We start from the raw sequence: 26,488 nt of genomic DNA, 5'->3' as shown, positions 1-26,488 counted from the left end.
CTATTTGATTCCATTGATCCACCAGTCTGTTTCTATGCCAGTACCATGCAGTTTTTAGTATTGTTGCTCTATAGTACAGCTTGAGATCAGGGATGGAGATACCTCCTGAAGATCTTTTACTGTAGAGAATTGTTTTAGCAATTCTGGGTTTCTCGTTGTTCCATATGAAGGTGAGAATTTTTCTTTCAAGGTCTGTAAAGAATTGTGTTGGTAATTTGATGGGAATTGCATTGAATCTGTAGATTGCTTTTATGCCCGGCTTTTCATATGTTAGTTTTTAAATAAGTTCAGGGAATCAAACTCATGGCTTTTTTTCTGCAAGACAAGTACTCTTTTGACTGAACTACTCTCCCCCTTCCTACATGAAGTTTTGATGAACATGTAAGTGTTACATACAAAATGATATTCTGGTCTTGTACATGATTATCAGCCAGACTTACATTTGGCCAACATCTGGCTGAACAACAACTGCACAGATGTTTACAGTTGTTCACAGAGAGGAAAACTGAAGAAAGGAAGATAAAACCTTCCAAACTTCAAAGATCTTATCAGCTAAAGTAGGATCCTTCTCATTCTTTTAATAATAGAACTGTGGCCATTTGAATTCTGTCCAAAGTCAAGTGATAAGAAATTCAGACTTCATAGTTCAGGCACGACATTGCAGCCCCCATTATGTGCTATTCCCTTCCTGACTGTCCCCAATAAAGGTGCATTGTTGGTCACCCGGCAACAGAAGGAAATCCCAAGTGCTTTGTCATGAAACAAAGAAAGACTGATGCCTGTGTGGTGAGTGTTCCACTGTCCACAACAAGCAGCTGGATGAGTCAGATGACTAAGCCAACAATGATTTGTTCTGGAAATGGAATGGAGATAGCAAAGACAGGCTTCTGGGCATTCAGAGTCCTCATCTGGATTGAAAAGTTCTAGGGAAACATTTAGATTTCCATGATTTATACACACACACACACACACACACATACACACATATATATGTTTAGGTCTAACTACCCAGGAACCACCAGGCCAATTTTTTTTCTTGCGTCCGAGCCATGAAGTTAGTCTGCTAAGGAGCTTTGCTTAGAGTTGTAAGCTGCTTGAGTGTCTCTCCCATAGGTCTGGTCTGTGTGGCTCTGTGGAGCCATCTATCTGTTTTTACAGAGTGTGGAGACGAAAGGCAAGCCCCAGAAGTAGCATCCTATAGGCCTTCCAGGACAGAGCAGGCACTGGAGGAAGCCAGGCTGGGGTTTCGTACAGAGAAGACCCGAGGAAAGAAGCCAGCCTGGGAGGCCACGGAGTCCTGCCAAGAGAGGAGTCTGACTTGCATCTTAGAAAGCCAGGCCCAGAGCAATCCCCAAGCTAAGCCGTAGACAGATGGGTGTTTATCAGGTTTCCCTCCCTTGTGGGAAAACAAATGATACACTAAAAGAAATGGTAGAAGCATTTTCCAAAGGGGATTTTATTGTTAAGGAGGGATCTGTTTTGAAGTGTATGTATATATATATATATTTCAGTGACCTGAACCACAGGAAGTGTTCTGGAAAAGGTCGGGGGTGAAGGATCTGACCAAGCTCATAAAGCTTTTTAACCTTTTGAGGGGGAAGATGGAGCATATTAACCAAGTTCTAACATAGTAAACAACTGAATGTCTCTATAATTAACATATCCCAACTTAAAAGTATGCTTGAAATCTTGTCACATGTTTTAAGATTATCTAAGCACAAGCTTTTAACTATTTAACCTCAAGTATTGAGTTTAACCATATTTTGTTTTTGTTTTTTTTTACCCTGGACCTTAAAATCCATTCCTGGGTCTGAGAAAGGGTGAAGGATAACCCATTTCCAAAGTTACCAATACAGTAGAACATTTTAAAATAACTTTAAAATTACATTTGAATTTATTATAGCAAATCCATAGTCCAGAAAGCCTAGAGGTAAAACTCCAGCCCAGAAAACTGGCAGCAGGAGAGAGAAACAGCATTCATTCATGCATCCAAGAACTAGCAAAGGCTAGTTGTTGCTTTATACCACCTTGTCATCGTAAGATGGTGGATTGTCACTTGGCAGGTTGCAAGCCATGTGGTGGACGTGGCTGCTTACGTACACCTATGCACACATAAATATGCCCTAAATAAGAGTTGAACTTAGATTTTAAACAACATGCCCAATAAACAAATTATAAATCCTTAAATAAGAGTTCATGGTATAATCTTAAGATCTATATTTTTCTTTTGGAGCTAAATGTGCCACCAGAAATAAGTACAAGGTCAGAAACACTATAGAAAAAATTTAAAACCAGCATTTGAATTACACTTTATAATCATATAGCACTTGGACATATTAACTCATTTGCTCTGAATAATTATTATGCTAAGTGCCATCCAAAGACAATTTTCAAAATTATAAATTATACATGTTCACCAAAGTTATAAAATTATACTACATGTCAAGTCATTAAAATTCTTTTAATTTTAGACTTTTTGTTTGTTTGTCTTGAGACAGGGTCTCACTGCATAGTTCTGGCTGTTTCAGAACTCTCTATGTAGACCAGGCTGGCCCTGAACTCACAGAGATCCACTGCTTCCTGAGTGCTGGATCAAAGGTGAGCATCACCACACCTCGCTAATGTTGGAAATTTTTAATGGACTAAACTACTAATGACCTGTCTGTAACTTCATTGTAACAGCAAGGTCAGAGGATAATGGAGTAGAAGAATTTTAATTATATTTCATAAATTTCAAAACAAAATACTTGTCGATAATATACTTGGGCATGTAGAAATCCATCTTGAGCATAGCCAGCCATTAAAAAGGAAAAGAGAGAGAAAGACTGTCCAGAGTGACATGTGTTCTCTTGAAGTTATTTGGGGTATATTTTTCCAAAAGTGCTCTTCCTGTTCAGTAAATGAGAATTTTATGTTTTTGTTATGAAAGCATTACATGGCCATCATTAAATAACCACAGAAATACAGGTAGAAAAAAAAAGAATCTTTCCACAATTACCACTCTTAGAAATATCACTTTTGAAGTATAAGTTTTAGTTCCATGTTTTCATAAATTTTTTTAAAAGGCTGTATACTTGGTGGGTACTTTTAAAAGTTCAACATGTTACTTGAAAAAAATCACATCTTTTCAAACCTTTCATGATGAGCGTTGTTTGAATGTTATGAACTATAGAGAAAACAAGACATGTTTTTACTTACCAAGTTTGAACATTTGGCGTATTTATAAGCTGTCAGTGTTTGTTTGTTTTTTAATGTTTTGGTGTGTGTGGGTTGAAGTGCATGGCATGTGTGAGGCCATCAGTGACAGCCTTGCGGAGCTGGTTCTCTTTTTGCCTTTACATTGGTTCCGGGGATCAAACTCAGGTCCTCAGGCTTGCCAGGCAAGTGACTTTACTTGCTGAGCAATCTCTCCAGCCTTGAGGGATTAATTGTGTGATAAACATTTTTTTTAGAAAATTTCTTTATGGTAAAATATTGCAGTCTTAAGTATGGAGTTAGTCTGTTTCTCAGTATTTCTCTTCAGATTGTTTTCCTTCCTTCCTTCCTTCCTTCCTTTCTTCCTTCCTTCCTTCCTTCCTTCCTTCCTTCTTTCCTTCTTTCCTTCCTTCTTTCCTTCTTTCTTTTTTCTTTGGTTTTTCAAGTAGGGTTTCTCTGTGTAGTCCTGGGTGTCCTGGAACTCAGTCTGTAGACAAGGCTGGCCTTGAACTCACAGAGGTTCACCTGCCTCTGTCTCCTGAGTGCTGGGATTAAGGTGTCCACCACCACCACCTGGCTCTTTGTTTCTTTCTTTGGGACATGGTCTCAATATGTAGACCAAGCTGACTTTAATATCTCAGAGACCTACCTGCCTCTGCCTCCAGAGTGTGTTAGCCAGAATTTTTGGGTACTTTATTGGGTTCTTCTATCTACCACTCTTCTCCACCCCAATCATTCCAATCCCCCCAGCACTAGGTGGGCAAGAAAGAAGGTTGGAGGGAAAAGGAGGCATAGATCTCTTTAGACTACTTCTTGCTGATAAGGGGTATCGAGTTCCTTGGGGCAAGTCCAATCTTCATTGTTATGGTATCTCCAACCAACAACCAGCAATCCAGCAAACATCAACAGCAAAAGAAGCAGCAGGGACCAGCAGCAGCAGCCTCTCTTGGGACTCTGGCATTGATATACCCTCTGCAGAGTCCCCAGAACTCCAAACATAAACTATCTGCAGCTGGCAAAAATCGCTCCTCTCCTAGAGCATGAGACAAATCATAGTTGGCTGCTGTGGCCAATCTGAAGCAGCCCTATATCCCACACCTGGATTAAAGCAAAAACAATTCACATAACTGTTTGGGTGTTTTGTTTTGTTTTGTTTTGAAGAAGCCAAAACTCTCACTACAAGAGTGCTGGGATTAAAGGTGTGTGCCATCATACCTGGCTGTTCTATTCAGTACACTTCCCACAAAGTAGCTGTACATGTGTTAATTTATCTGTTTAACAAAAACAACGGGGACTTTGTGGTCCAGTGCTGTAAGTGTCTGGGGCTAGCTTAGACATAATGACTCCTTCCTGCTTAGGACGAAGTGCCTACGTTACTACTGTGATACCAGCTTTGCATTCTGCAAGTTAGCCTTTCTCAAGTTTATTAGTTCTGTATTGTTTCTCCATTTACCTTGTGCATTTTTTATCTCCTAGTATGTCGAACAGTCTCCACACTTATTAATAAGGATAATTTTCCTCACTAGTCTTCTGCGCTGAAAAAAATAGACATCACAGATGGCTGTGCTCTCCTTGCACAGAAGTCCCACACATCTTACTTTTGTGTTAGCACAAAGACACTTTTTTAAATTTCACAGATTATTTTGAGTTAACTTGTTACTAAACGGTATACTCATCTTCATTTCAAAATCTTAAATCACAGATCAAGTGTGGGCCATTCCTATGTTGCTTGGAAATGGCCTGTAAATTGTAAAGCCATACCCATCTTCTAAATTGTGAGGGTTCCTCTTGGGTTTTGGTCTATTGTTAGTATCAGATTGGATGACTGTCTGTTCTGGCAACTGATTGATCATTGGAGGGATTCATATTGAGAGGCAAGCAGCAATCAATATTGTAGGCTGAGGTCACTGACAGGGGCCAAAGGCAATAATGTGTGAAATTTAGGATGAATTGCCTTGGGGATTTTGTCTAGGTTTACTTAGGCAAGGGAGTTGTTTAGGCAAATATTGGCCCTTTAGGAGCTCTTTGAAGTGACCATCTAATGAATCAAGGAAAGAGCAGTTAAACCCCTCTTGGTGAGAACATCAAAAGAGGAATTGGATACAGTTACATGTCTCTGGAGCTATCAGTTGACCTTTCAAGGGAGAGGAATCTGGATGACTGGGTGGTTCTTAGTTTGAAGTGACTTTTTTTAATTCCTTTCACTTTCCCCCTACTTTTTTTCTCCCCATGTTTATCTTCTCAAGGCCTAGTCTTGCTTCATTACTCAATAACAGAGCTTTACAGTATAAATGTAATATCTAATGGTAGAGACTTTTCCATCATCTCAATATAACAGTCTCATAATCTCAAAATGTAATCATCTCTTCTTAATTGTAAGGAAAGCAAGATAATCAACCATATTTGAGGGTTATTTTACATTTTCATATGCTATTCTGTCCTTTCTCCACTCATAGGAGGGATGAGTAGATGAGTCATACCTATTCACTGTGTCCTTTATTGTTACATTTCTTCTCTTCTTGAAAACATTTGCTGCAGTAACAGGTTGGGTTTCATGTATTTTCTAATTTCTTGTTAAGCTGAAAGGGTAACTGTGACAAAGACTGGCCAATATGTTAGCAGGCAAAAAACAGAGGCATAGCGATTAGTCAAGGAATGCCCCAAACAGGGTGCACATTCTAGCACACTTACCTCCTGGGCCAAGAAAGGCGTTACTAATAAATCACAACACTCTCCCATGAACGTAGCCTGAGTTCTTATCAACGTTGTATTCTATCCATTCTTTCTCAACAACATGGCACCCAACCCGAGCCCTGGTTTCTCTTCTTACTGAATCTAGAACATAACATAAACCATAACACAGTTCTGGGTTTTAAGAATTGAATGAAAAACATAAAATATCTGGACTATATGTATTTTTCTTTTTCTTAAAAGTAGGACCACCACAGTGCCATCTATATAGAAGGAAATAGATCTTATATATTGCATTGCTATAGCTAAACTTGAGGCTCTTCAGTGATACAGGAAACAAATACTATGAATAAAATAGAGAGAAAGTGTGTGAGGAAGGCAGCATCAAGAAGTCCATTTTTCTGGAAAGATATTGACACTTACCTGAACAGTCCAAAGAAATATGTCAAATGGCAAGATAAACTATATACTGTTTCAGTTTTGTTTTGTAGACTCCTGTAGATATTAGATATTAAAGTTTTTTTGTTTTTTTTTTTTTTGGTTTGTTTTACTAACATGAAATCTTATGTACTATTTAGAGCTCAGTATTTCCTGTTGCAGCTATCCACAGGGTCATGAAACCCTGTGTGGACCAGGGAAACTACTATATTTCCATTGTGCAGCATTTTTAGGTTTGTGAATCTCTGAATCTAGTTATCTTACTTAAAACATAAATTTATTTATAGACTACTGTAGCTAGGAAGCAAGGAAAAATTGAACAGCTGAGCCCTGAGCCAGGAATCTTCTAGGATACCACAAGAAAAAAAGAATGTGGGTATTTTGTACTCTTTACTAGACATAGACCAGTGGTTGTATCTTTCAGTTTCTTGTTTGCAATTTGATGGAAAGAAAACCTGCGGGTTCTCTGGTCCTGTTGATAAGTGACCCCTGAGTGGTGACATAGCCACCAGAACTTACCTTTATATGCCGTGAGTAGCTTGTTTCCTGAGTTCAGTCTCTTGAGTGGCACTCATATCTTTTCTCATTCCACGAAGAACCATTATCTTACTTTGCAAATTCTGAATAAATTTCCTAATTTCAGCCAGCCTACCCTCCTAGAGTGAAAGAAACAGAGATAGAAAAGAAACAAACATTTTTTGAAGCAGAAAACAGTAACATTTATCAGTAGCTATGTTTTTTGGTACATTGGATCTTTCCTCAGTCATCACTCTTGCAATTAGCCAACAACGTTTCAGTTGATCTGGGTTTCTTTGGGTGGCAACCATGGTTTAGTGCTGAGGTCTAGACCTTTGGCTGTGTAACCCAGAAAACACAGTAACCTGCTAATCTCTCCTTCCGACTCTGCTCATGTCCCACCAAATCCCCATCAACCTCATGGTTGCTAACTGTTCATTACAACCTACCAGTTTTTGCCTGTTCTTTTTCTGTCAGGTAGTACTGAAAATCACCCACAGAAAATCTGAGGATGACTCCTGTTTTCCTGATCAGTGGGAACATATTACTAAACAGAAATCTGTTTAGTAATAAACTGCCCAGGGCACTCAGAATTTAGGGCCGAGAATCATTTGAGACTGTGGGAATTACTGCTGTTGAGTAGAAGAAAAAGCGTGTGAAGGCGTGAGTGAATGCATAACCATACCAGGACCAAAGGCCTCAGACTCATGGGAAAATGAGTCAAAGCCTTCTCTGGGCTGGGCTCAGGCAAATGACAAAGCTTCTCTCCTGGCCCCAAGTACAAATATTGATAATGTGTGCAGACAACGTCCATCATAGCTTTCTCCTTATGAATATTTATAGCCTGAAGACTGTTCTACAGAGACTGTTTCTATGGAGATTAGTTAAACCTGCCCACTGAGCCTGTTGATGCCATAAACCTGCCTCCTTGTTTATCTGTAATAACCCTGCCTCCTTGTTCTGCTGTATAAAATAAGCCCGCCTCTCTGTTCATTAGAATATAATAAGAAAATTGAGCTTCCAGGTTGCATTTCCCCATCGGAAAACTGTGTATCTGAACCCAATGTTTATATGTGGCCATCTGTCTGTTTTTTCTTTACTCGCTTGCTGACCCTCTCTAATCAGGACAAGTTCCTGGAGCCATTCAAGGATGCAGCAATTGGTGTTAACCCTTCCATTTATGGTGTCCCGCGTCCATGCAGGAAGAGATATGGCAGCATGCCTCGGGCCTCAGGTCAGCATGTGCTTTGTGTCACGGGGCAGCACTCTCCCTCACAGAGTGCTGCTGCCGCCACCTCTGGAAGCTCTTGAAAACAGTCACTGTCCAATTTTTACCGCAGCAACAGTAGAAGAGATTTCATTGCTTTTCTCTTGTATATGTTTATGTATTGTATATACACGCTCATATGTATTGGGGCTCTCTATCGCCCCCCATTCTCGTGTGTGTGTGTGTGTGTGTGTGTGTGTGAAGTCAACAATGGATATCTTTCTTGATCACCCTCTACAACAGGGATTTGACTACATCTGTTCCACCCTGTCAGCACTACTGTCACAGATGCGTGCTGTTGCTTCCAACCTTTTATGAAGGCCCTGGGGACTGGAGCCTAGGTCCTCAGATGTATACAGCAAGCATTTTACATACTGAGTTGTCTCTCCAACTTCGTCATTGCATTTTCTTTTAAGGGTACAAATATTAAGACTCAAATTTGCATTGTTTTAAAAATAGACACGATTTAACACTTTTTTTTTGCAAAGTAAATAGTGTCAAGTCTCTTCAGCAAAGTAACACCTTTACTAATTTGCATCAAACTATCCAATTTTTCCTTTACTGTTTTATCTTTTTTAGTAATTCACTCTGTCCTGGATTCTGTGGCAAACTACAGAAACATTCTAGGATTAAATTAGCTGGAAGACATTGCTGCAGGAATAGATTCATGTTGCCAGTTGCCCTAGCAATGAGTTCTTGTTTCCTCTGCCAATTGGTTTCTCTGTGGCTTGAGCAATGCTGAGTTCTCTGAAAAGTCATTTCATCCAACCTCTGTGGGCGTGAGCAAGCCTGTGGCTTTTCCCAGGAATTTAGTTCACTCCTGCCCTTCATGTGTACATTTTCATTTCATATAAAGGAAGAGACATTTTCATTTCAAATAAAGGAAGAGGGCATTGATTATTTGGAACTTCTGTTCATTAGCAGAGGCACCACTGACCTGTATAATCCTACTTTAATTGTGTAACGTGTAAGTTTACAGTAAAGGCCTGGCTCCTGTTACATTTGACACTACAATACATGTCAGTCTAAAGCTTTTTGTTATACTGAAACATTACTGACAATCTTATACTAATTTGTGATTTCTCAGCAGCCCTAGGCTGAAAGTTCCCTGTTTTACTATTCAGTGGAATTTTCCCAGTGAACGTATATCATGAAATTGAGTACATTGATAAGTCCTTTTTGGCCGAGAAAGATACTTGGTTCTATTCTTAGTCTAGGTTTTAACTCACTTTATGGATCTGTTGCTTTCATAAAATTTTGGCTTATGGAATTAATTTTCTTTTAGTAAATTGATTTTTTTTTTTTACTGACATGCAATTTAAATTAGAGCTGTGTTTTCTAGTGTAATAATAGCCTTAAGACATAACAAAATCACACTGATGGCTGCTACAGTCCCTTTGGGGGATGGTTTCAAATATTGGTGTGATGCTAAAAACAAGCTAGTTAATTAAACATGGTTAGGACTAATTTCATGTTTAAACAAATTAATTCAAGGTATAATGAAAAGAAACTGTGGTATTTTTGCTGACTAAAACATGCTGAAAAGACCCTATATCCTCTAATATTCTCCTGCACAAAACTTCTTTGTTGCTTCGGTGTTTTTGTTTTGTGAATCATAAGACACTGAAGGGAGAATCAGAAACAACAAAAATACTTAAAAGCAAGTAAAATTAATTGCAGAATGTGTCTGTTCAACAATTTGAATCCATTTGAGCTTAAATGCAAACTCTTTATACCTACATGTTCTGGGAGAAAGAAAAAAAAAAGCACCGTATTATTCTCCCTGTGAGTTGAAGATATGCACTAAGGCTTTAGGGAACTGAAGACATTTGTGTTAACATCAAAGATTGGGAAGGTAGGGAGATGGTGATTCATTCTTAGCACTTTGCCACTGGAATTTCTTTTAGTCAGAACACTAGGTAACTTTTGGAAAACAGCTAGCCTATTGTAAGCTCAGTTGCACGGGGATAGCAATCGCAGCTGCTATTCAGACAGGACATTTCTACCAAATACGCCTGTGGAGTCCCCTGGACCTGGACCTTTATTGATCTTAAAATGCCTCTCTTTTGTACCAATTGAATCGTCCTCATCTGGGAATGGCAACCGCGTACTTATTTAAATCGCTGTCTAATTTCAGTGCTGTGTCAAATCTCCCTGTTCTCTGTCAGGAGAGAAGATGAAGAGAGTTTGATCATTTTGATAGCTCACAGGGGAATAGATAAGGCAACTACATTCTTGCTATTATTGTAAATAAGTACAGTGACTATGAGATAGCAAGGGCCTGTGTGCATTAGCAAATATGAGCAGGCTACAGGGCAGGATACAGACACCACTGTCGAGGCCAATAGCATTTGTCAGAATTCTTGATGGGAAGTTAGAGGATAGGGTTAGTGAGTCCAAACTGGAGATAATTTTAGAAGTTATATATGAACTGAAGGGCGTCATAGCACATACCTATAATCCCAGCATTCAGGAGGCAGAGACAGGAGGATCTCTGTGAGCCCAGTCTGGTCTGTAAAGTGAGACCAGGGCAGACAAGGCTACACAGAGAAACCCTGTCTTGACAAAAACAAACAAACAAACAAACAAACAAACAAAAAACAAAACTGAACTGAACAGCTAACTGGACTGATGGTGTCTGTGAAGATGCCGGCCTGGAACTACACTGTTGAGTGAGCTGGAATGGCTGTCTTCCCAGCAACCTCTAATGTGTTCAAAGTTCTCTCTCTTGATCTGGTCTTGTTTCTACGAGAGCAGTGTCCAGCACAGGCCTAACCTTAGAGGCTTGGAGAGTATCCTGGGAGCACAGAAGGGGAAAAAAAAAAGCCAAAGCTTCAATAGCAGTGTTCAGGAAGCATGTGATTTTTTTTCTATGTTAATCATATGTTCACTGTGTCCAGCATTACCCTAGCCTAAGGAAAATTCCTGTTAATCAGAATGGGAAGAGCCATTCAGTATTGAGCAGATATATACATTTCCCATGATTTCTGTATTAATGTGATCCCAATATCTTCTAATCTTTCTTGCAATTTTAACATGAGGTAAAGTATGTTGTCTAATTTTCAAATATTTGGAGATATATTCTACAGGTGTCTGAAGAGTATTTTCTTTATTGAATGGGATGTTTTATACATATTAGATGAAATCTACTAATTTGTTATAACTATTACTTTTACAGTCTTATTTTTAACATGGGCCCTCAGCCCAGGTTGTCCTGAAGTTAGCTGACCTTGAACTCATGGTGATTTTCCTGGGTCAGCTTTCTGGATATTGGAGTTATAGGCATGGACCACCATTCCTGACTTCTGTATTGACAATAATTATATCTAGATATAATTTTGAATATGCGTATTTCTCCATTCATTCCTCATAGTTTTGTTTTATGTACTTCAAAGTTCCTTTACTAGGTTCAAGTAATACAAGCTTAGGAGGATTGTTTTAAAGTGAGTCTTTCTCATTATGCCATTTCTCTCTTTCCCATGCCTTTTAACTGCACTGAAGTACTGTCAGTACTCTCTTCTGCCTTTTTAGTTCAGGTCGGAAGTTTGTACTAGTGTCCAGGTTTTCCCTAACTGCTTTTATAGTAGTTCTTTTAATCAGCGGTTTTCAGCAATTTTATTTATTACTGGCTTGTTGTGTTTGTCTTGCTTGTGGTTAGTTGAGCTGTTTTAACTCATGGCTTTATTACTTCCATCAAACTTGAGAAATTAATCCAATATCTCGTTGAATATTTTCTGCCCAGTCCCTATGCTCCTAATTACATGCATACTAGAATGCTTAAAAATGTTGGGTAAGTTGCCAGGGCTCACTTTGCTTTTCCTTGGCAATCCAGAAATCAGCTTTCAGTAGAAATCATGAGCAGTTGTGTGGCTCACCTCGCATGTTTCTACTCTTCCAAGGGTTATACTGCTGTTTGCCACTGGACATCTAAAAATAATTGTTTCCAGTAGTTGGTTTCATTGTTTATGGCAGGAGTTTAACTATGGACAGTGGGTTCTGAATTCAGTTCTACTACTTCCTGTTTCACCCTGAGCAAGGCTAACTTCCTCCATCACTACTCTTCCATCTTTAAAATAGGGAGACTTTTCACCTAACTTGCAGGATTTTTGGGAAGATCCCCAGTCATGTGTAAATTATATAAAGTGTATGATGTAGAATACGATGTAGAATTCTTTATATTAGACATTACTCACCCTTAGAACAATCGATTTGTTGGGCGCCTCAGGGAAGATTGCTGACACAGGGCGAAGGGATGTTGAAAATTTCTGGTGTCTAAAACACTTTGGCAAAAGGTGGTGAATAGACAATCTGGCTGTTTCCCAGAGACTTTTGAAAGGGAGTTCTGCTGAGGAGTTTGAAGGACTGGGCACTCAAGGCACTAGCCATGCTTCTCCGGCTCGAAAAGCAAAGGTTATTAGCAGGCAGCTTGACTTGCCTTATAACCCCTATGCTGCCAACAAAACTCCATGCCAAACACCTGGCATGGAGTTAAGGTCAAGACCTACTTCTGTAGCTATTGCTATCAGAATTTTGTATTAGAAAAAATCTATATTAGATCCACAGGACCAGTCTTTTTCTTTTGGTAACAGAAATGAAATGAAACAATGGAATATACTTGTATGCTTTGTTTTACTTCATGCTTAAAGCCAATTTTTATTCTTGTCCCTTAAATTTTCACCACTGATATTTTAAAAATGGCCTTATTTTCTCCCTGCTTATCTTGCTATTTATGGTTTCAGTTCCATGAATCTCAAAATAACTTCCAGAGGAGTTTTGAAATTTTCATTCATATGTATGGTTTTGTTTGTTTGATTTTGAATGTTTGTTTGTTTTGTTTTGAGAAGGGGTTTCTCTGTGTGGCTGTCCTACACTCCAATTATAGAGCGGGGTGTCCTGGAATTCAGAGAGATCTGCTTGCCTCTGCCTTTCTGAGTGCTGGGATTACAGGTGTGCACCACCATACCCAGCTCATATGTACGTTTTATAAACCAGTGCTTTAGTACCTTAAAGTTTTTCCTTTATCATCTCCTTTTAAATCATTACATATCTTTATTTAATCCAGCCTTCCCACTGTGCAGCTATCCACATAATACTTGGAATAATATTGCAAGAAAAGAAACAATGTTATTCAGTTTTACTTTTAGTGACTAAAATCGTGTGCTTTCTGTATTCTTGACTTTGCTTCAAAATGTTTTTAGTAAGTCTATTCCTTATCAACCAACATACCCAGTTTTTTGATAACTTAGACATTTGAAGTGCCAACATCTATTTTTTTAAGCATTTACTATCTGAGATTATACAGAGGCTCTTCATGTCTCAGGACTCTCACAACTTCCTAACCACCTTTCAGTCATTTTACACCAGATCTTACCTAGATGAATCTCCCCCTGGCATTTACCCAGTCCCAGCATCATTTATGCTACTTTTAATGTGTGACCCTTGTTAAAATACTCAGCATAACTATATTCACAAATGAGTTTCCTTATCTGCGAATCCATATTCCTTCCAGAATATGTGAGAAGGTTAATGTAATTATCGCCACAGAGTCTACTGATATGCCTCTTTAACATAGTATTTCATTGGAAGCTTAATGGCTCAAGGATCACGTATTTGATCTTCAGTAAAGAAATGTCTTCCCGTCTCCATGCAGACCCCTGAGGAGCTATTGTTTCCAGAGCCTATCAGCCACTTACCTGAAGCAATTACATCAGATGATGTGATTTCTATTTTGGGAGCTTGAAGAGACCTGGGATCTACTTTACTAGAGTGTGCTCATAAATTCTTATGAGCTCAATTATTCTCTTTAACTTCTTTGATAAAAAAAAAGTTCTCCTTCACTTACATAAGTGATATTTAATGTACCTCCATTGCACGTTTGGATTTCTTAAGCCAGGACTTACTTGCATCCTTCATTCAGTTCATACCACCACAGCCTAGGAAGTTTCCTGGGAGAAAATAATTTGAATTCCAGTCCATTACCAGGCTTATCCTTATTATCCAACTTTTATTGGCAAGGAAATGATATGTGGGTGTGTTTGGTAGCTTCAAGGTTAAGCAATTAGCATTAGAGGCTCACCTGCCAAAGCCTATTCTCTTAGCCACTTACACCATCTTCTCTCTCTCTTACCTCAACAGCCCTCCACCCCCGTGGATTGGCAATAAATATTGTCCTTCTCTAAATAGTGTAGGAGATGTTCAGGAAACTGGATTTTCATTCAAACTTTGCCACCAAGTGTGCTGGAAATACCGGAATCCTCCCGGGGCTTGGTTCCCTCAGCTCCCTGTGCCACAGGCAGAGACTGATCACATCTGGGGACGGTGGATTTTGAAAACGGCCTGCATTGTAAATGACAGGGTACCTTTTCTTTCTGTCTGCTTTCACAGTTTTGATTACTGATAGCAGCCCCCAGGTGGGTAGATGGGAGCACATACCAGAACCCTTTCTGCTTTAAATACTGTTTCATTTGGTTTGACCTTAAATATCATTTTAGACATTCAAACATTTCATTCATTTCATATTTTTCTTTGTAGAGGCTCAAACTGCTGTATCCTGCCTCCCAGTTCTTCCTACTTCCTGATCTACCAACAGCTGCCTTCTACTTAGACACACCTTCCTCCTGACACAGTTCCATTTCAGATGGTGAGGACCTGGTGGTCCTTGCTGGGGACTTTTCTGGAATGGGTTGACAAGATTTTTACCAGTAGAATTTTACCCACATTGCTAGTTTTGGTAATCCTATCATTTACCCTGGTGGTATTAGGAGTTGAAGCATGACACCACAGAGCATTGAGTCTGACCTAATCTAGCCATGAGACTATACTTTTGCCAGAGCTGTGGGTATGGATGTGAATTGTTGTGTACAGAGCTGTGCACTGTCACAATGCCCGCATTCATTCAGCCAGGGCAAGCTTCCTGGCCAGATCCATCATGTATGTGGTTAGGAACCACTAGCTCTCATAGGAGTAAGATTCTGAGTTCACCCTGACAAAGCAGGGAAGGAGCAAAGAATTCAAACAGCAATCCTCCCTGTGCCACAGGCAGAGAGACTGCCTGCCTCTGGGGATTTTGAATACTGCGTCCATTGTAAATGGCATATTACGTTTTCTTTCTGTCTGCTTTCACTGTTTGGATTACTGACAGCAGCCCCTAGGCTGATGTTGTAGGTCAGCAAAGTGCAGCTCATCACTTGAATGGTTGGGGAAAGCACAGACTTTGAAAGGTAAGCCACCTTACCCTTTGTGTATCTGTGCTGTATGTCCTATTAACCATGATCACCTGTCAAATTAACCTTTGTGTGTATGTGTGATCAATCAAGGGGCTGATGTGCCTTTGAGAAACAAAACAACTAATATTTAATACAATTAGACTCACAGTGTGCACATTAAAGGGAAAGACATTTGATTAAATTGATGATCTTTAGTGTTTCAGAAATGTAAATCTAACACCTTGAAATCTCTTTGTATTAGAAATTAAGTGACAGTTGACTCTGCTGAAAAATTTACTTGATTCAAGACAGTTTTTTGCTTTTTTGTTTACTCAGCCAAAAAAATAATATGGACATTGCCTATTTAATAAATATAGTCATGTATATTGTTGTATAAGTCATTTGCATTGATATTACTAAAACTCTTTACTCACAAATTGTTTTATAAGTTATTTACTCATTTTTCCTGGAAGGTTGAATTTGTCCTTTGTCTTTAGTTTGTCAAACTTCTGAGATAACATCCCGTGTAACCTGTATCTGCCCATGGTCCTTTCCTGTCCTAATGATCCTTGTCAAAATTATCATGCATCATGGTTTATCTTGCATGTTCTCGTCATAGGTCATTGTCTGGTTAGATTATAGGCATCAGAAGTTGGCTCTTTAAAATGAAAGTCAACTCCAGAATTCAACTAATTTTTAATGATTCTGCTTAAGCTTTTGTTGTTTTTCCTCCGTATAAAGAGGGAATTGGATTGCAGGCCTCACCTGATGAATGCGGTGTTGGCTAGACACTACATGTATGTGAGTGTGCATGCATGTACACATGCACATGTATACATGTGTGGTTTTTCTGGGAACACAAATCTTTGCTATTGTGTGAATTCACTACTCTTTCATATCACTATTCATACTGTGACAATAAACTTAGCCTCACCAGACAATATGCCTTTGATAAAATGAATGTCTTACCTGGGGTGCTTGTATAATGTTATTTCGTGATATATATTATGTGTCATATAGCTATATTATTCTATGTAACCTTCATCCAAAGCCAGAACTCACTCCACAGCCAAAATGAGACAAGTATAGGGATCTAGGTGAAGGGACTAGTGTGTGATTATGGACTCAGGAAATGAGATGGAGTGGTGCGAGCATTCCATAGGTTTACAAGGGTGAGTTTCCTCCCTTCTTAACAACAGGGACTGAAATGTCGTAGGACACGGATGAGCCATCCCACAGCCACAAGAGCTGCAGGAGCTTCAGGTCTTCCTAGTGATGCTTTCCTTTCGAGGTTGTCTGTGGAGGTGTTTGAGTTTCTTTTAGTCATTAACTTTCCCACCCCCCACCCTGACCCCTGCTCCTTGAGAACGGTATATGATTCCCTAAGTCAAAGCTCACATGAGCAGCTGGCTATATCTTCTGTAGACAGGGGGTATTAGGACCTGAAGCAGACAGAGACTTACTTACCTCAAGGCACTTTGTCCTTACGAAGAAACTAGCTGAGTTCACTTTCCAGACACCTTACATTTGCAGAATTAATAACAGACTCCTGATGTCTTGGACTCTCGTTTTTCTTAGTAGCTGAAATTGCTTTTTGAACAGCCTTCAGAGGACAACTGTAGAAACACTGTGAACTCTGCCACTTCCACTCGGAAGTGTGGTTAAAACTCGATGAACCGAACTCAGTATGCAAACAGAAATCAGAACCTTGTGCGTTCTCAGCTTCTCTGCCACTTCCAATACTACTTTTGTATAAGAGAAGCATACTGCCTCACAGCCCCTTGTGTGCCGAGTGATTCTCAGCTCCTGTTACCTGCGAGTCAGGTTCGCAACATGGCAGAGGCCATCAGCCAGCTCTGGATGGCTGCCAGAGCTCCTCTCTTACAGGGATTATGTTTAATAAATCCCCTATCACATGTCCAGTGACCCACCTTACGAAAAGACATCGAGCCTAGGTCTTTACGGTCTACCTGGCTGTTCCAGGTTTGGCTGAGGTTGCTCACCAGGAATTCAAAGAGGACCAGGAATGCGAGTGCCTCGTGAGAGTCTCGTCTGTCATTGATCTAATCTATTATTTTCCAAACTGCATTCCAGTGCACTAATGGTTTACAACATGTTTGGCTTACCAGATGTCCCTTAAAATTGATCCCTTTACAAAATAAGTTTGGGGAGATCCCATTTGGTAAGTTTAGGGAGGTTCTTTTTTAGAGCATGTAGCTTTTCTGACCGTGATATCCTTTTATCATAGAACATGTGTTGCCTTCTCAAGAATGTCAGGCAGAGGCCACTTACATAGTTTCTAAGAACATAGCCTCTCATGTTCAGCTGCCTGGCCCTGACTATTGCTTTCTTTTCTCCTTTACTGATGTTAGGAAGTTGAAGCTGTTGCTTACCTTCTTTGTGCTTCAGTCCATCCTCCCGCTAAAATGGGAGCTCTGGTGTTTCCCAATACTAGGTTATGTTGAAACTTGAAGACAGCCCTACTGTCACCCTGACATATTAAAATATGTCAGCGTAAGTTAGCTGACTATTCTGGAGATGACAAAAGCCAGTCCCAAATGGGGCATTCCCTCACCATCAAACTGACACGAACCAATATGCACAGTGCACGATGATTCTGTCTCTGGAAATAAAGGCACAGCTTCAGCCCCAGAAGAACAAATACATTAATGCCTTGGCTTGAGTGACAGCATGGAGTGGTAGAGCTAAAACCCCATGCCTCTATTCCCCTGCTTCTCTCTGCTTCTATTGTGAATAAGCAGAAACCGCCCAACCTGGGCTGGCAAGCAGGTCTTTGGAGCATAGGAAAGAGCTAGTGCACCAACTTTTCAGGGGTGAGGTCATACGCTTGAAGATTTCAAAAGAGCAGCTGGGAAAGGCCCTTTACAAGGACAGAAAACCCTAAAAATATAAACCAGAAAGTAAAGCCAGACATGGAGAGTGCCTTGCAGAACCCCTAAGCTTGCTGACTACATTAGATTTCATCTCCCTGCTGTGTCACTGATGTTAGTCCCTGTGTTCACTTAGGTATCCCCTCTGAAGGCTTTCCCTGTGACAGCTTCAACGAGAAGACAGTGAAAGACCTTCCCAACAAGGATGGAGGTGCTTCGGTCCTGGGTTACAGAGCCGGACCACTCTGTCCGTTTATGCTCCATGAAGAAAAAGAAAAACCAAGTAGAAGTGAATTGTACTTGGATCTCAACGTAAGTGGAAATCTTTGTGACTTTCCTGTGGTTCTTTGTGGTCTTCAGAGGCTCGTTTAATACGTAGTTAATGTAAATTGTATATGTGAAGTTTACGAAGCTGCATTCTCTATGTGGATCATTGTTTGAAAAATAAATCAATGGGCTGCAGCAGATGAAGTCAAAATCTGTGCACTAGAATGTTACTGTGTCTACAGTTTCTTTCCAGAGTACTCTGTCTCATTAGTTCTGATGCCTAAGCCTCCCTGTGGGAAGAGAACCATTTGCTGCTAGTCACTTAATATCATTGTACTAAAAATTTATGAATAACATATGCTAGCTGACAGTGAGGCTCTGCATTTTCCAGTGAAACCCAAGTCACCTGTCTTCATTGCACATCTATAAACCTTCCCTTTTCTCCAGCTGCTCAAATAACAGCCCAACAAGTTGGTGGGAAACCTGCCAAATACAGGATGACCCATTTAAAAACATAGGCTTCTCCTTTCTCATTCATTCACACATCCACTGACACAGAAGCATTGAGTCCCCATTACAAAGCATTGGGCAGGCTTAACCACTTCCAGTTTTAGATGGCCTGATAAAGTTGACCAAACCATTCCGTTTCTCATTGCCCTCTTTTCCCCACAGTTCCCAGTGGCTTTTTCTATTTTGCCTTTGTTTTGATGCCTATTGAAAACCTCTTGTTCTCTGCTTCATTATATTCTGATATGAAAGTACATGCGCGGAGAGTGTGAGTTAGGCCTAAGATCATCTAGGTAGCATTGTGGGTTTTCATAGGGGCATGGTAGATCTGCCAGTTTTAGGTGGGTAGTAACGACTGAGTAGAACTTGGTTGTTGTTGTTTGTTTGTTTGTTTTCATAACCATATAATAATAGTCATTGTAGTCCTTTCAGAAAAACATTTGACATTCATTTTCATAAAAGGGGGTTTGAAGGTTTGGAGAACTGTCTCAGTGGTTAAGAGTACTTGCTGCTTTTGCAGAGGAGCTGGGTTTACTTCCCAGTACCCACAATGGCAGCTCACCACAACCTAACTCCAGCTTCAGAGAATCTAACATTCTGGCCTCCACAGATGTATGCAAGCAAAACACTCCCTCTCTCTCTGTCTTTGTCTCTCTCTCTCACACACACACACACACCTCACACATATACACGAGTGCGTGAGAGACAGACAGGCAGACAGAGGCAGAGAGGCAGAGAGGCAGAGAGATATTGATTTGGAATGAAGTTGAAAGGGAACACAGGGCAGTTGGTTAGGCTCCTTGCAAAGTCAAAGCCGGGACTTACTCGCTCAAGTGCAACAGTGACATCTATTGGCGAGCTAGAGTTATTTGAAGCTGTAGGGGATACAGAACTGCAGGCCTCAAATCACAGGCAGCCCAGAGGATAAGAGTGCCCAAAGGGAGTTGGAAAGGCTGCTTCTTTTTCCTTTCATGGTTGTAGTTTTGTTTTGTTGGAAATATGATAAACCGTGTAGTTTTAATCACCTTTCTTCTATATAAATGGAATTATGTCTTTGCTTAACTTTTTACAGTTACAGGAATCACACACGGTCCTTGAAACTGTTTGAAACATAGAAATAGAACAGAAATAACCCATCATCTCTGCACAATAATGCTGCTAGGAAACTTTAACAAGTTCTCTTTTCTTTCTCACTGTGCATGACTTGTTTTCAGTGAGGATTTTTGTTTGTTTAAGCAGGCATGCTTTTTTCTTTATGGCTTACCCATGCTGTTTCAAAGTCTTAACAGATAAGCTTTAAGTGGTTGTGTGATATCAAGGGTATGCATGAGTTTCATCATTTCCTCATCACTGAATGCTGAATTTGTTTTCAATTCTGGAATAGTGTTTATTTGTGCCCCTCAACACTTAGGACTATTTCCTTATGGTAAATTTGTATTTCCTACATGTGTTCTGGGGCATTTGATAGGTATAACTACATAGAAAGAAAGTTGTTTTCCTAAAAATATGCACCAAGATATATTTATCTAAGTATATATTTACATAGTACCTATATGGATAGGTAATAAAAATAAAACATATTTACTTATCTCTTAGTTTTCCATTCATTATAAATTTTTAAAACTGAGAGTAGTTTCTTTAGGAAATGCAGGTCATCAGTTCCTACCCTCTGAGTTCTGGATTCCCTCCCTTCCTTTTAGGTTCCTCTCTCTTCCTTAAGCAATGCAGCTTGAACCTTACAGGTTTGATATTGTTATTCCAAGTGAGACTTCTGTAGTGAAAAGTTTTGGTGTCTTTAAAAACTCAGTTATGGTGCTCACTTTGGCAGCACGTTTACTAGAAATTAAACACCAACAAAGAAAATAATCCAATTTTAAAATGGGGTACAGAGCTAAAAGAGAATTTCAACAGAGGAATATCAAATGGTGGAGAAACACTTAAATTCTCAACGTCCTTAATTATCACAGAAATGCAAATCAAAATGACTCTGAGATTCCATCTTACACCAGTCGGAATGTCTAAGATCAAAAACTCATGTGATGACACATGCTGGCAAGGATGTAGAGAAAGGGGAAACCCTCCTTCATTGCTGGTGGGAGTGCAAACTTGTACAACCACTTTGGAAAGCAATCTGGTGCCTTCTCAGAAAATTGGGAATAGTGCTACCTTAAGACTGAGGTATATCACTCACACAATGGAATGCTACTCAGCTATTAAAAACAAGGAAATCATGAAATTTGCAGGCAAATGGATGGAACTAGAAGAGATCATCCTGAGTGGGGAAACTCAGAAGCAGAAAGACACACATGGCACATACTCACTTATAAGCAGATATTAGCCATACAGTACAGGATAACCATACTAAAATCCACAGACCTTAAGAAGCTAAATAACAAGGAGGATCCTAGAGAGGATGCTTAATTTCATCCAGAAGGGCAAATAGAATAGACACCAGAAGTGATTGAAGAGAGGAAGGACAGGAGCCTACCATAGATATCCTCTGTAAGGCTCTACCCAGCAGGAATCAAAGCAGATGCCTAGACTCACAGCTAAACTCTGGGCAGAGCACAGAGTTATGCTTATGGAAGAGTCGGGGGGAAAGAAGGACCTGGAATGAATAGGAGCTCCACAAGGAGAACGACAAAGCTAACAAATCTGGGGGGTGGGGGTGTTGCAGAAATTGATGCACCAAGGAAGGACCATGCAGGGAGAGGACCTAGACCATCTGCTCAGATGTAGCCCACAGACAGTGCAGTCTCCATGTAGGTATCTAGTAAGGGGAGGAGGGATATTCTCTGGAATGAACTCAGTTGCCTTCTTTTTGATCATTTCCCCCTGGAGTCGAGGCCTTGCAAGGTGACAGAGGAGGATGATTGAGGTAGTCCTGATGAGATTTGAAAGGGCTAGGATCAGATGGTAGGGGAGGAGGATTCCACCTTTCTGTGGACTAGGGGAGGGGGATTGTGAGAAGAAGGAGGGAAGGTGAGACCAGGAGGAGACAAGGGAGAGGGCTTCAATTGGGATATAAACTAAATAAATTATTTAAAAAATAAAATTTTTTAAAAAACCAAAAACCTCAGTTATGTAAACATGTTTTTGTTCTAATCCCAGGTGTGGGACATAGGGCTGATTCAGACTGTCCACAGCAGTAAACTATTTGCCTTGTGTGGGCTCTTCCCCAGCTGCAGATAGTTTAATTCTGAGGAACTCTGGAGAGAGAAGAGGGGCACACAGTAGAAAAAAGGCTGTTGATGCACACATTCCCCCGTCCGCTGCTCCTGGTTGCTGTTGATGATGCAGTTTGATGAGAAGTTGGAGATATCCTGAAACAGAGACTGGACTTGCTCCAAGGAACCCAAGGACCCTAACCAGCAGGAAGTAGCTAATGAGAACTATGTCCATTCTCGACTAACCTTCTTTCTCTCCCACCTGGTGTTAGAAGGGATTGGAATGGAGAAGGAAGGAAGAGGCATTAAGAAACCAACACAAAATAGAGTTAAAAAGGTATGCCAACAGACTTCCACTCAAAATATACCCCTATTTAGAAACTGTATGTGTACCCTTTTAGTAACAACAAGTACACCGGAGGTCCTTCTTGGCTGGGGGAAGTGGGACTGAGATTTAGATACCGTGTTAATCAGCCTTCCATTAAGATATCTGACACGAAGTCGAGCTTATTTTTCTGCTATGGTTTCAGAAACGCCAGTCTGTGATCAGCTGGCTCCCTTGCTTTAGGTGTGTGATAAGGTAGACTGCTATGTCAGGAATTCATGGTCAAGTTAGGCTGCTCAACTCCCAGCATTAGTCAGTAGGCATAGAGGGAGGTAGAAATACAGACATGAAGGCACAGTGTCTTAGTCAGGGTTGCCATTGTTTTGATGAAACAGCATGCCCTAAGGCAACTTGGGGAGGAAAGGGTTTATTTCATTCACAGTTCCGAATCAAAAGCAGTAGGGGTCTGATCTCTGATATTAGAAATAAATTGGGCCTGATGCGTCTAAAAAAGGGGGAACTGTAGAGAGCTGCGTAATGCCGCGCCTTAAAGATGGAGCTGGTTTCCGCCTTCCCCCTTCCCGATGGTGAGTGCTCTCTGTCACAAACAATTCCACATTTGGCTAAGGCTGAGGATCTGGCTTGCTTCCATGTATGTGGACCTATCTGCATTGCCCACGTGGCACGCTGGGGTTGGCTACCCAGAGGCTATTTAAGCTGTGGGCTGGCTTTCCCCAGGGTCAGATGATTGTTCAAGGTTCCTGAATAAACTGCATTGAAAAAATAAATAATAAAGTTCTACTGGATACAAAAAAAAAAAAAGCAGTAGGGCAGGAACTCAAGCAGGGCAGATGCAGAGCTGATGCGGAAGCCATGGAGGGGTGTTACTTAAAGGCTTGCTCCTCAAGGGTTGCTCAGCCTGCTTTCTTCTAGACCCCAGGGCCACCAGCCTAGGGATGGTATCACCCACAGTGGGCTGTGCCCTCCCACCTCAATCACTGATTAAGAAAATGTCCTACAGCTTGCTGACAGCCGGATCTTGTGGGGCCAGTTTCTCAACTGAGGCTCTCTCCTCTTTGATGATTCTAGCTTGTATCAAATATACAAATATCCTGAGGCAAACCCCTAGTGATCTACTTTCTCCAACCAGCCCCCAACTCTTTTTAGTTTTCACCACTGCCCCATAGCCCATCAAGCTATGGATCTTTGAATAGATTAATTCACTAATGAAGTTAGAACCCCCTTGATCCAATCATCTGCCTAAATCCCTTCTGAGCACTTCTTCATAAGTGATCAAGGCTTCAACTCATGAGCTTTGGGTGGGGCATTTCAGATTCAAGTCATTACGAAATCTAGGGACAGGGAAGACTATATTTCCAGGCAGTGTTTCATCAACGTTATTCACTGAACCAGCACTGTTCTGCTTTCAAATTTGAACATAACTTCTGTTACCCTTAGATTGTGAGTTTGCTATGATTGTGCTGACTCTCAATTGCATGTAAGGATGGCAGCTGGAACATTTAGTAATTGTTGGGAGTTTAGCATCTATAAATGATAGTGAAGCCTGGCATTAGCCTGGGCTGCTAGAGTCCTTCCATTCAGCTGGACATTTGTTGTTTAGTTATTAAAAGATCTAAGTTGTGAAGTGTCTTGATTTCCTTTCTATAGCCCTGATAAAAATGCCATGACCAGAAGCAGCTTGGGGTGAAAACAGTTTATATTTTGGCTTTCACATCCTAATCACAGAGGGAAGTGGGGGCAGAAACTCAAGTAGAGGCCATGGACGGATGCTTCTTACATGCTTCCTCCACCTGCTTTATTACCACCTGCCCAAGGGTAATGGAATCCACAGTGGATGGGGTCCTTCCACATCAATCATTAATCAAGGACTTGCCCCACAGGCTTGATACAGGGCATCTGAAGGGGACAGGGTGTTTGTTTGTTTGTTTGTTTGTTTGTTTGTTTTTGGTTGAGGTTTGTCTTAGTTAAGGTTACTATTGCTGTGAAGAGATAGCATGACCATGCCAACTCTTTTAAAGAAAAACATTTAATTGGGGCTTGCTTACAATTTGAGAGATTTAATCCATTGTCAGCATGGAGAGGAGCATGGCAGCCTGTGGGCAGACAGTTCTGGAGAAGGAGCTGAGAGCTCTACATGTGGATCCATAGGCAACAGAAAGAGAAAGGAGCCACTGGGCCTGGCCAGGGCTTCTGAAATCCCAAGGACCACTCCCAGTGACACACTTCCTCCAACAAGGCCATCGTTACTCCAATTAAGGGCCATATGTCTTAATCCCTTTATACAGTACCACTCTCTGGTGACCAATGAATTTGTGAACCCATGAGGGCCATTCTTATTCAAACCACCTCAAGGTACCTCTTCTCAGATGACTCTAGTTATATCAAGGAAACAAAACAGTAACCAACACAGTAAGGAAACAGAACAGCATCGAATTACTAAACTAAAGGAATAAAAACAAATGTATTTTTTTTTCTGTCTCTTAAAGGCAGATCTCTTCTATCTCCCTTTCATTGTTTCAGTGGAAAAGAAAAACTGTTAACACTATAGCTTAAAAAACACAGTTCAAAATAGGAAACACTTATAATTAGATAGTTCTAGTACAAAACCTGGCTCTGCCATTCCTTGGGTAACTACTCTCAGACTTGACCCAATTTCTCTGAAATACCCTGTAAATCTATAGCCACGCTTAATAGAATGGCTGCTTAGCACATGGAGCTACTTAAATGAAGTCTCATTAAAAACTTAAGTTGTTAGTTGCTGGCCATGTTTTCAGTGCATAGAGAACACTGGAGTGGAGCTATTGCTGATGGTTTCAGAGGACAAGAGGTAGAAAAATTTCTTTATTGTACACACGTGCATTGAATAGAGCTAGTCTAAGAACAGGGAGACTAATAATGCCTTGCTCATAGCATTGTGGAGCAAATTTAGACATAATAAGCAATGTGTAAGGAACCTATGATACATAATGCTCACTGTGGATGCCAGTGGCATCCGGAAACATTGGTTGTCTCCACCCTCTGCCTTTGTGCATGCTTTTCTCATCTATCTGTCTTTTTCTCCTTACCTCCCTTCCTCCCACCCTCCCCTTTTTGTGACGCCGGGGATTGAACCTAATGTCTTAACATGGTAAACAAGCATCCTACCACTGAGCTGTATCCACAGTTCATGGTTTATTATTTGAGACAGAAAGTCAAGATGTAGCCCAGATGGCCTAGAACTCACTGTGTAGCCCAAGATGCTCTCAAACTGCCTTTCTATTGGCTTTGCCTCTCAAGTACTGGGACTGTAGGTACATGCCTCTATAGCTAACATAGCCATCCTCCCTAGCTTTTTCTATTTCCTCCTTTAACTTTAAAAAAATATAACAGGATTTAAAGAGTTACAGTTTGGGAATTGAACTAATTCTCAAGACAACTAGGTAATGATGAAAATAAATGGCAAGACAAGTATTATAAGTTTGTCTCTCATATGCAGAATCTAGACTTTTTAAAAATATTAAATCTAGCTTTCTATCAGTGTCATATAAATCAGGAGGTGGTGGGAAGGTCTCCTGGGGAGCAGGAGAAGACCATGAGTTGAAGGAGAAAAATATGAACAAAGAATGGTGATGTACATGTATGAAAATGTCCTAATAAGGTCCATAATAGTATATACTAAGTAAATAATATTAGAATATAAGGAAGGAAAGAAACAGATACCTATTCATAGCAGTAAAGAGATGTATGGTGTTGCTGTTGGGAAAGAGGAGACGCAAGCAGCTTTAGGCAAAAGTAGTTTATTAGATTTCAGACTCTGTTTGTAACTTTTACCAGAAGAAACTTTGAAATGGTTTCTCCACAGACTCTATGCCTGCTATCATAGTTATCCCAGGGGCACAACAGAGTTTTTCTGCTTGCTTTGGAAAACCCCAAGATCATTCAGAAAGGTGGCCCACAAAATTCTGTACGTCCTATCAGACACACAAGTTGAGTCACAGATTTTTTTTTTTTTTTTTGCC

The 26,488-nt window shown here is 40.4% G+C and overlaps 1 protein-coding gene across 9 annotated transcripts in view; it reads left to right on the top strand.

Moving 5' to 3' along the window:
* Positions 1–26,488, top strand: part of Fmn1 (formin 1) — a 368,583-nt gene that overhangs the window by 88,556 nt on the left and 253,539 nt on the right. For 5 of the 9 annotated variants that reach the window (XR_009587427.1, XM_060371805.1, XM_060371806.1 and 2 more), the window contains one exon: positions 18,340–18,515. The exons of 3 other annotated variants lie outside the window; for them this stretch is intronic. Coding sequence is in view for 5 of the 6 variants with exons in the window: in XM_060371805.1 (XP_060227788.1) it covers positions 18,340–18,515 (176 nt within the window). In the remaining variant the exon portion in view is untranslated. Of the gene's footprint in view, positions 1–14,469; positions 15,328–18,339; positions 18,516–26,488 lie in introns of those variants that run through there. One more of the 9 variants, XM_060371813.1, reaches the window with a different exon arrangement.

This window comes from Meriones unguiculatus, chromosome 18, assembly GCF_030254825.1.
Source record: "Meriones unguiculatus strain TT.TT164.6M chromosome 18, Bangor_MerUng_6.1, whole genome shotgun sequence".
In the NCBI taxonomy this organism is placed as follows: domain Eukaryota; kingdom Metazoa; phylum Chordata; class Mammalia; order Rodentia; family Muridae; genus Meriones; species Meriones unguiculatus.
Note: the sequence above shows the minus strand (reverse complement) of the source record. Positions and strands in the feature narration are given on the sequence as shown.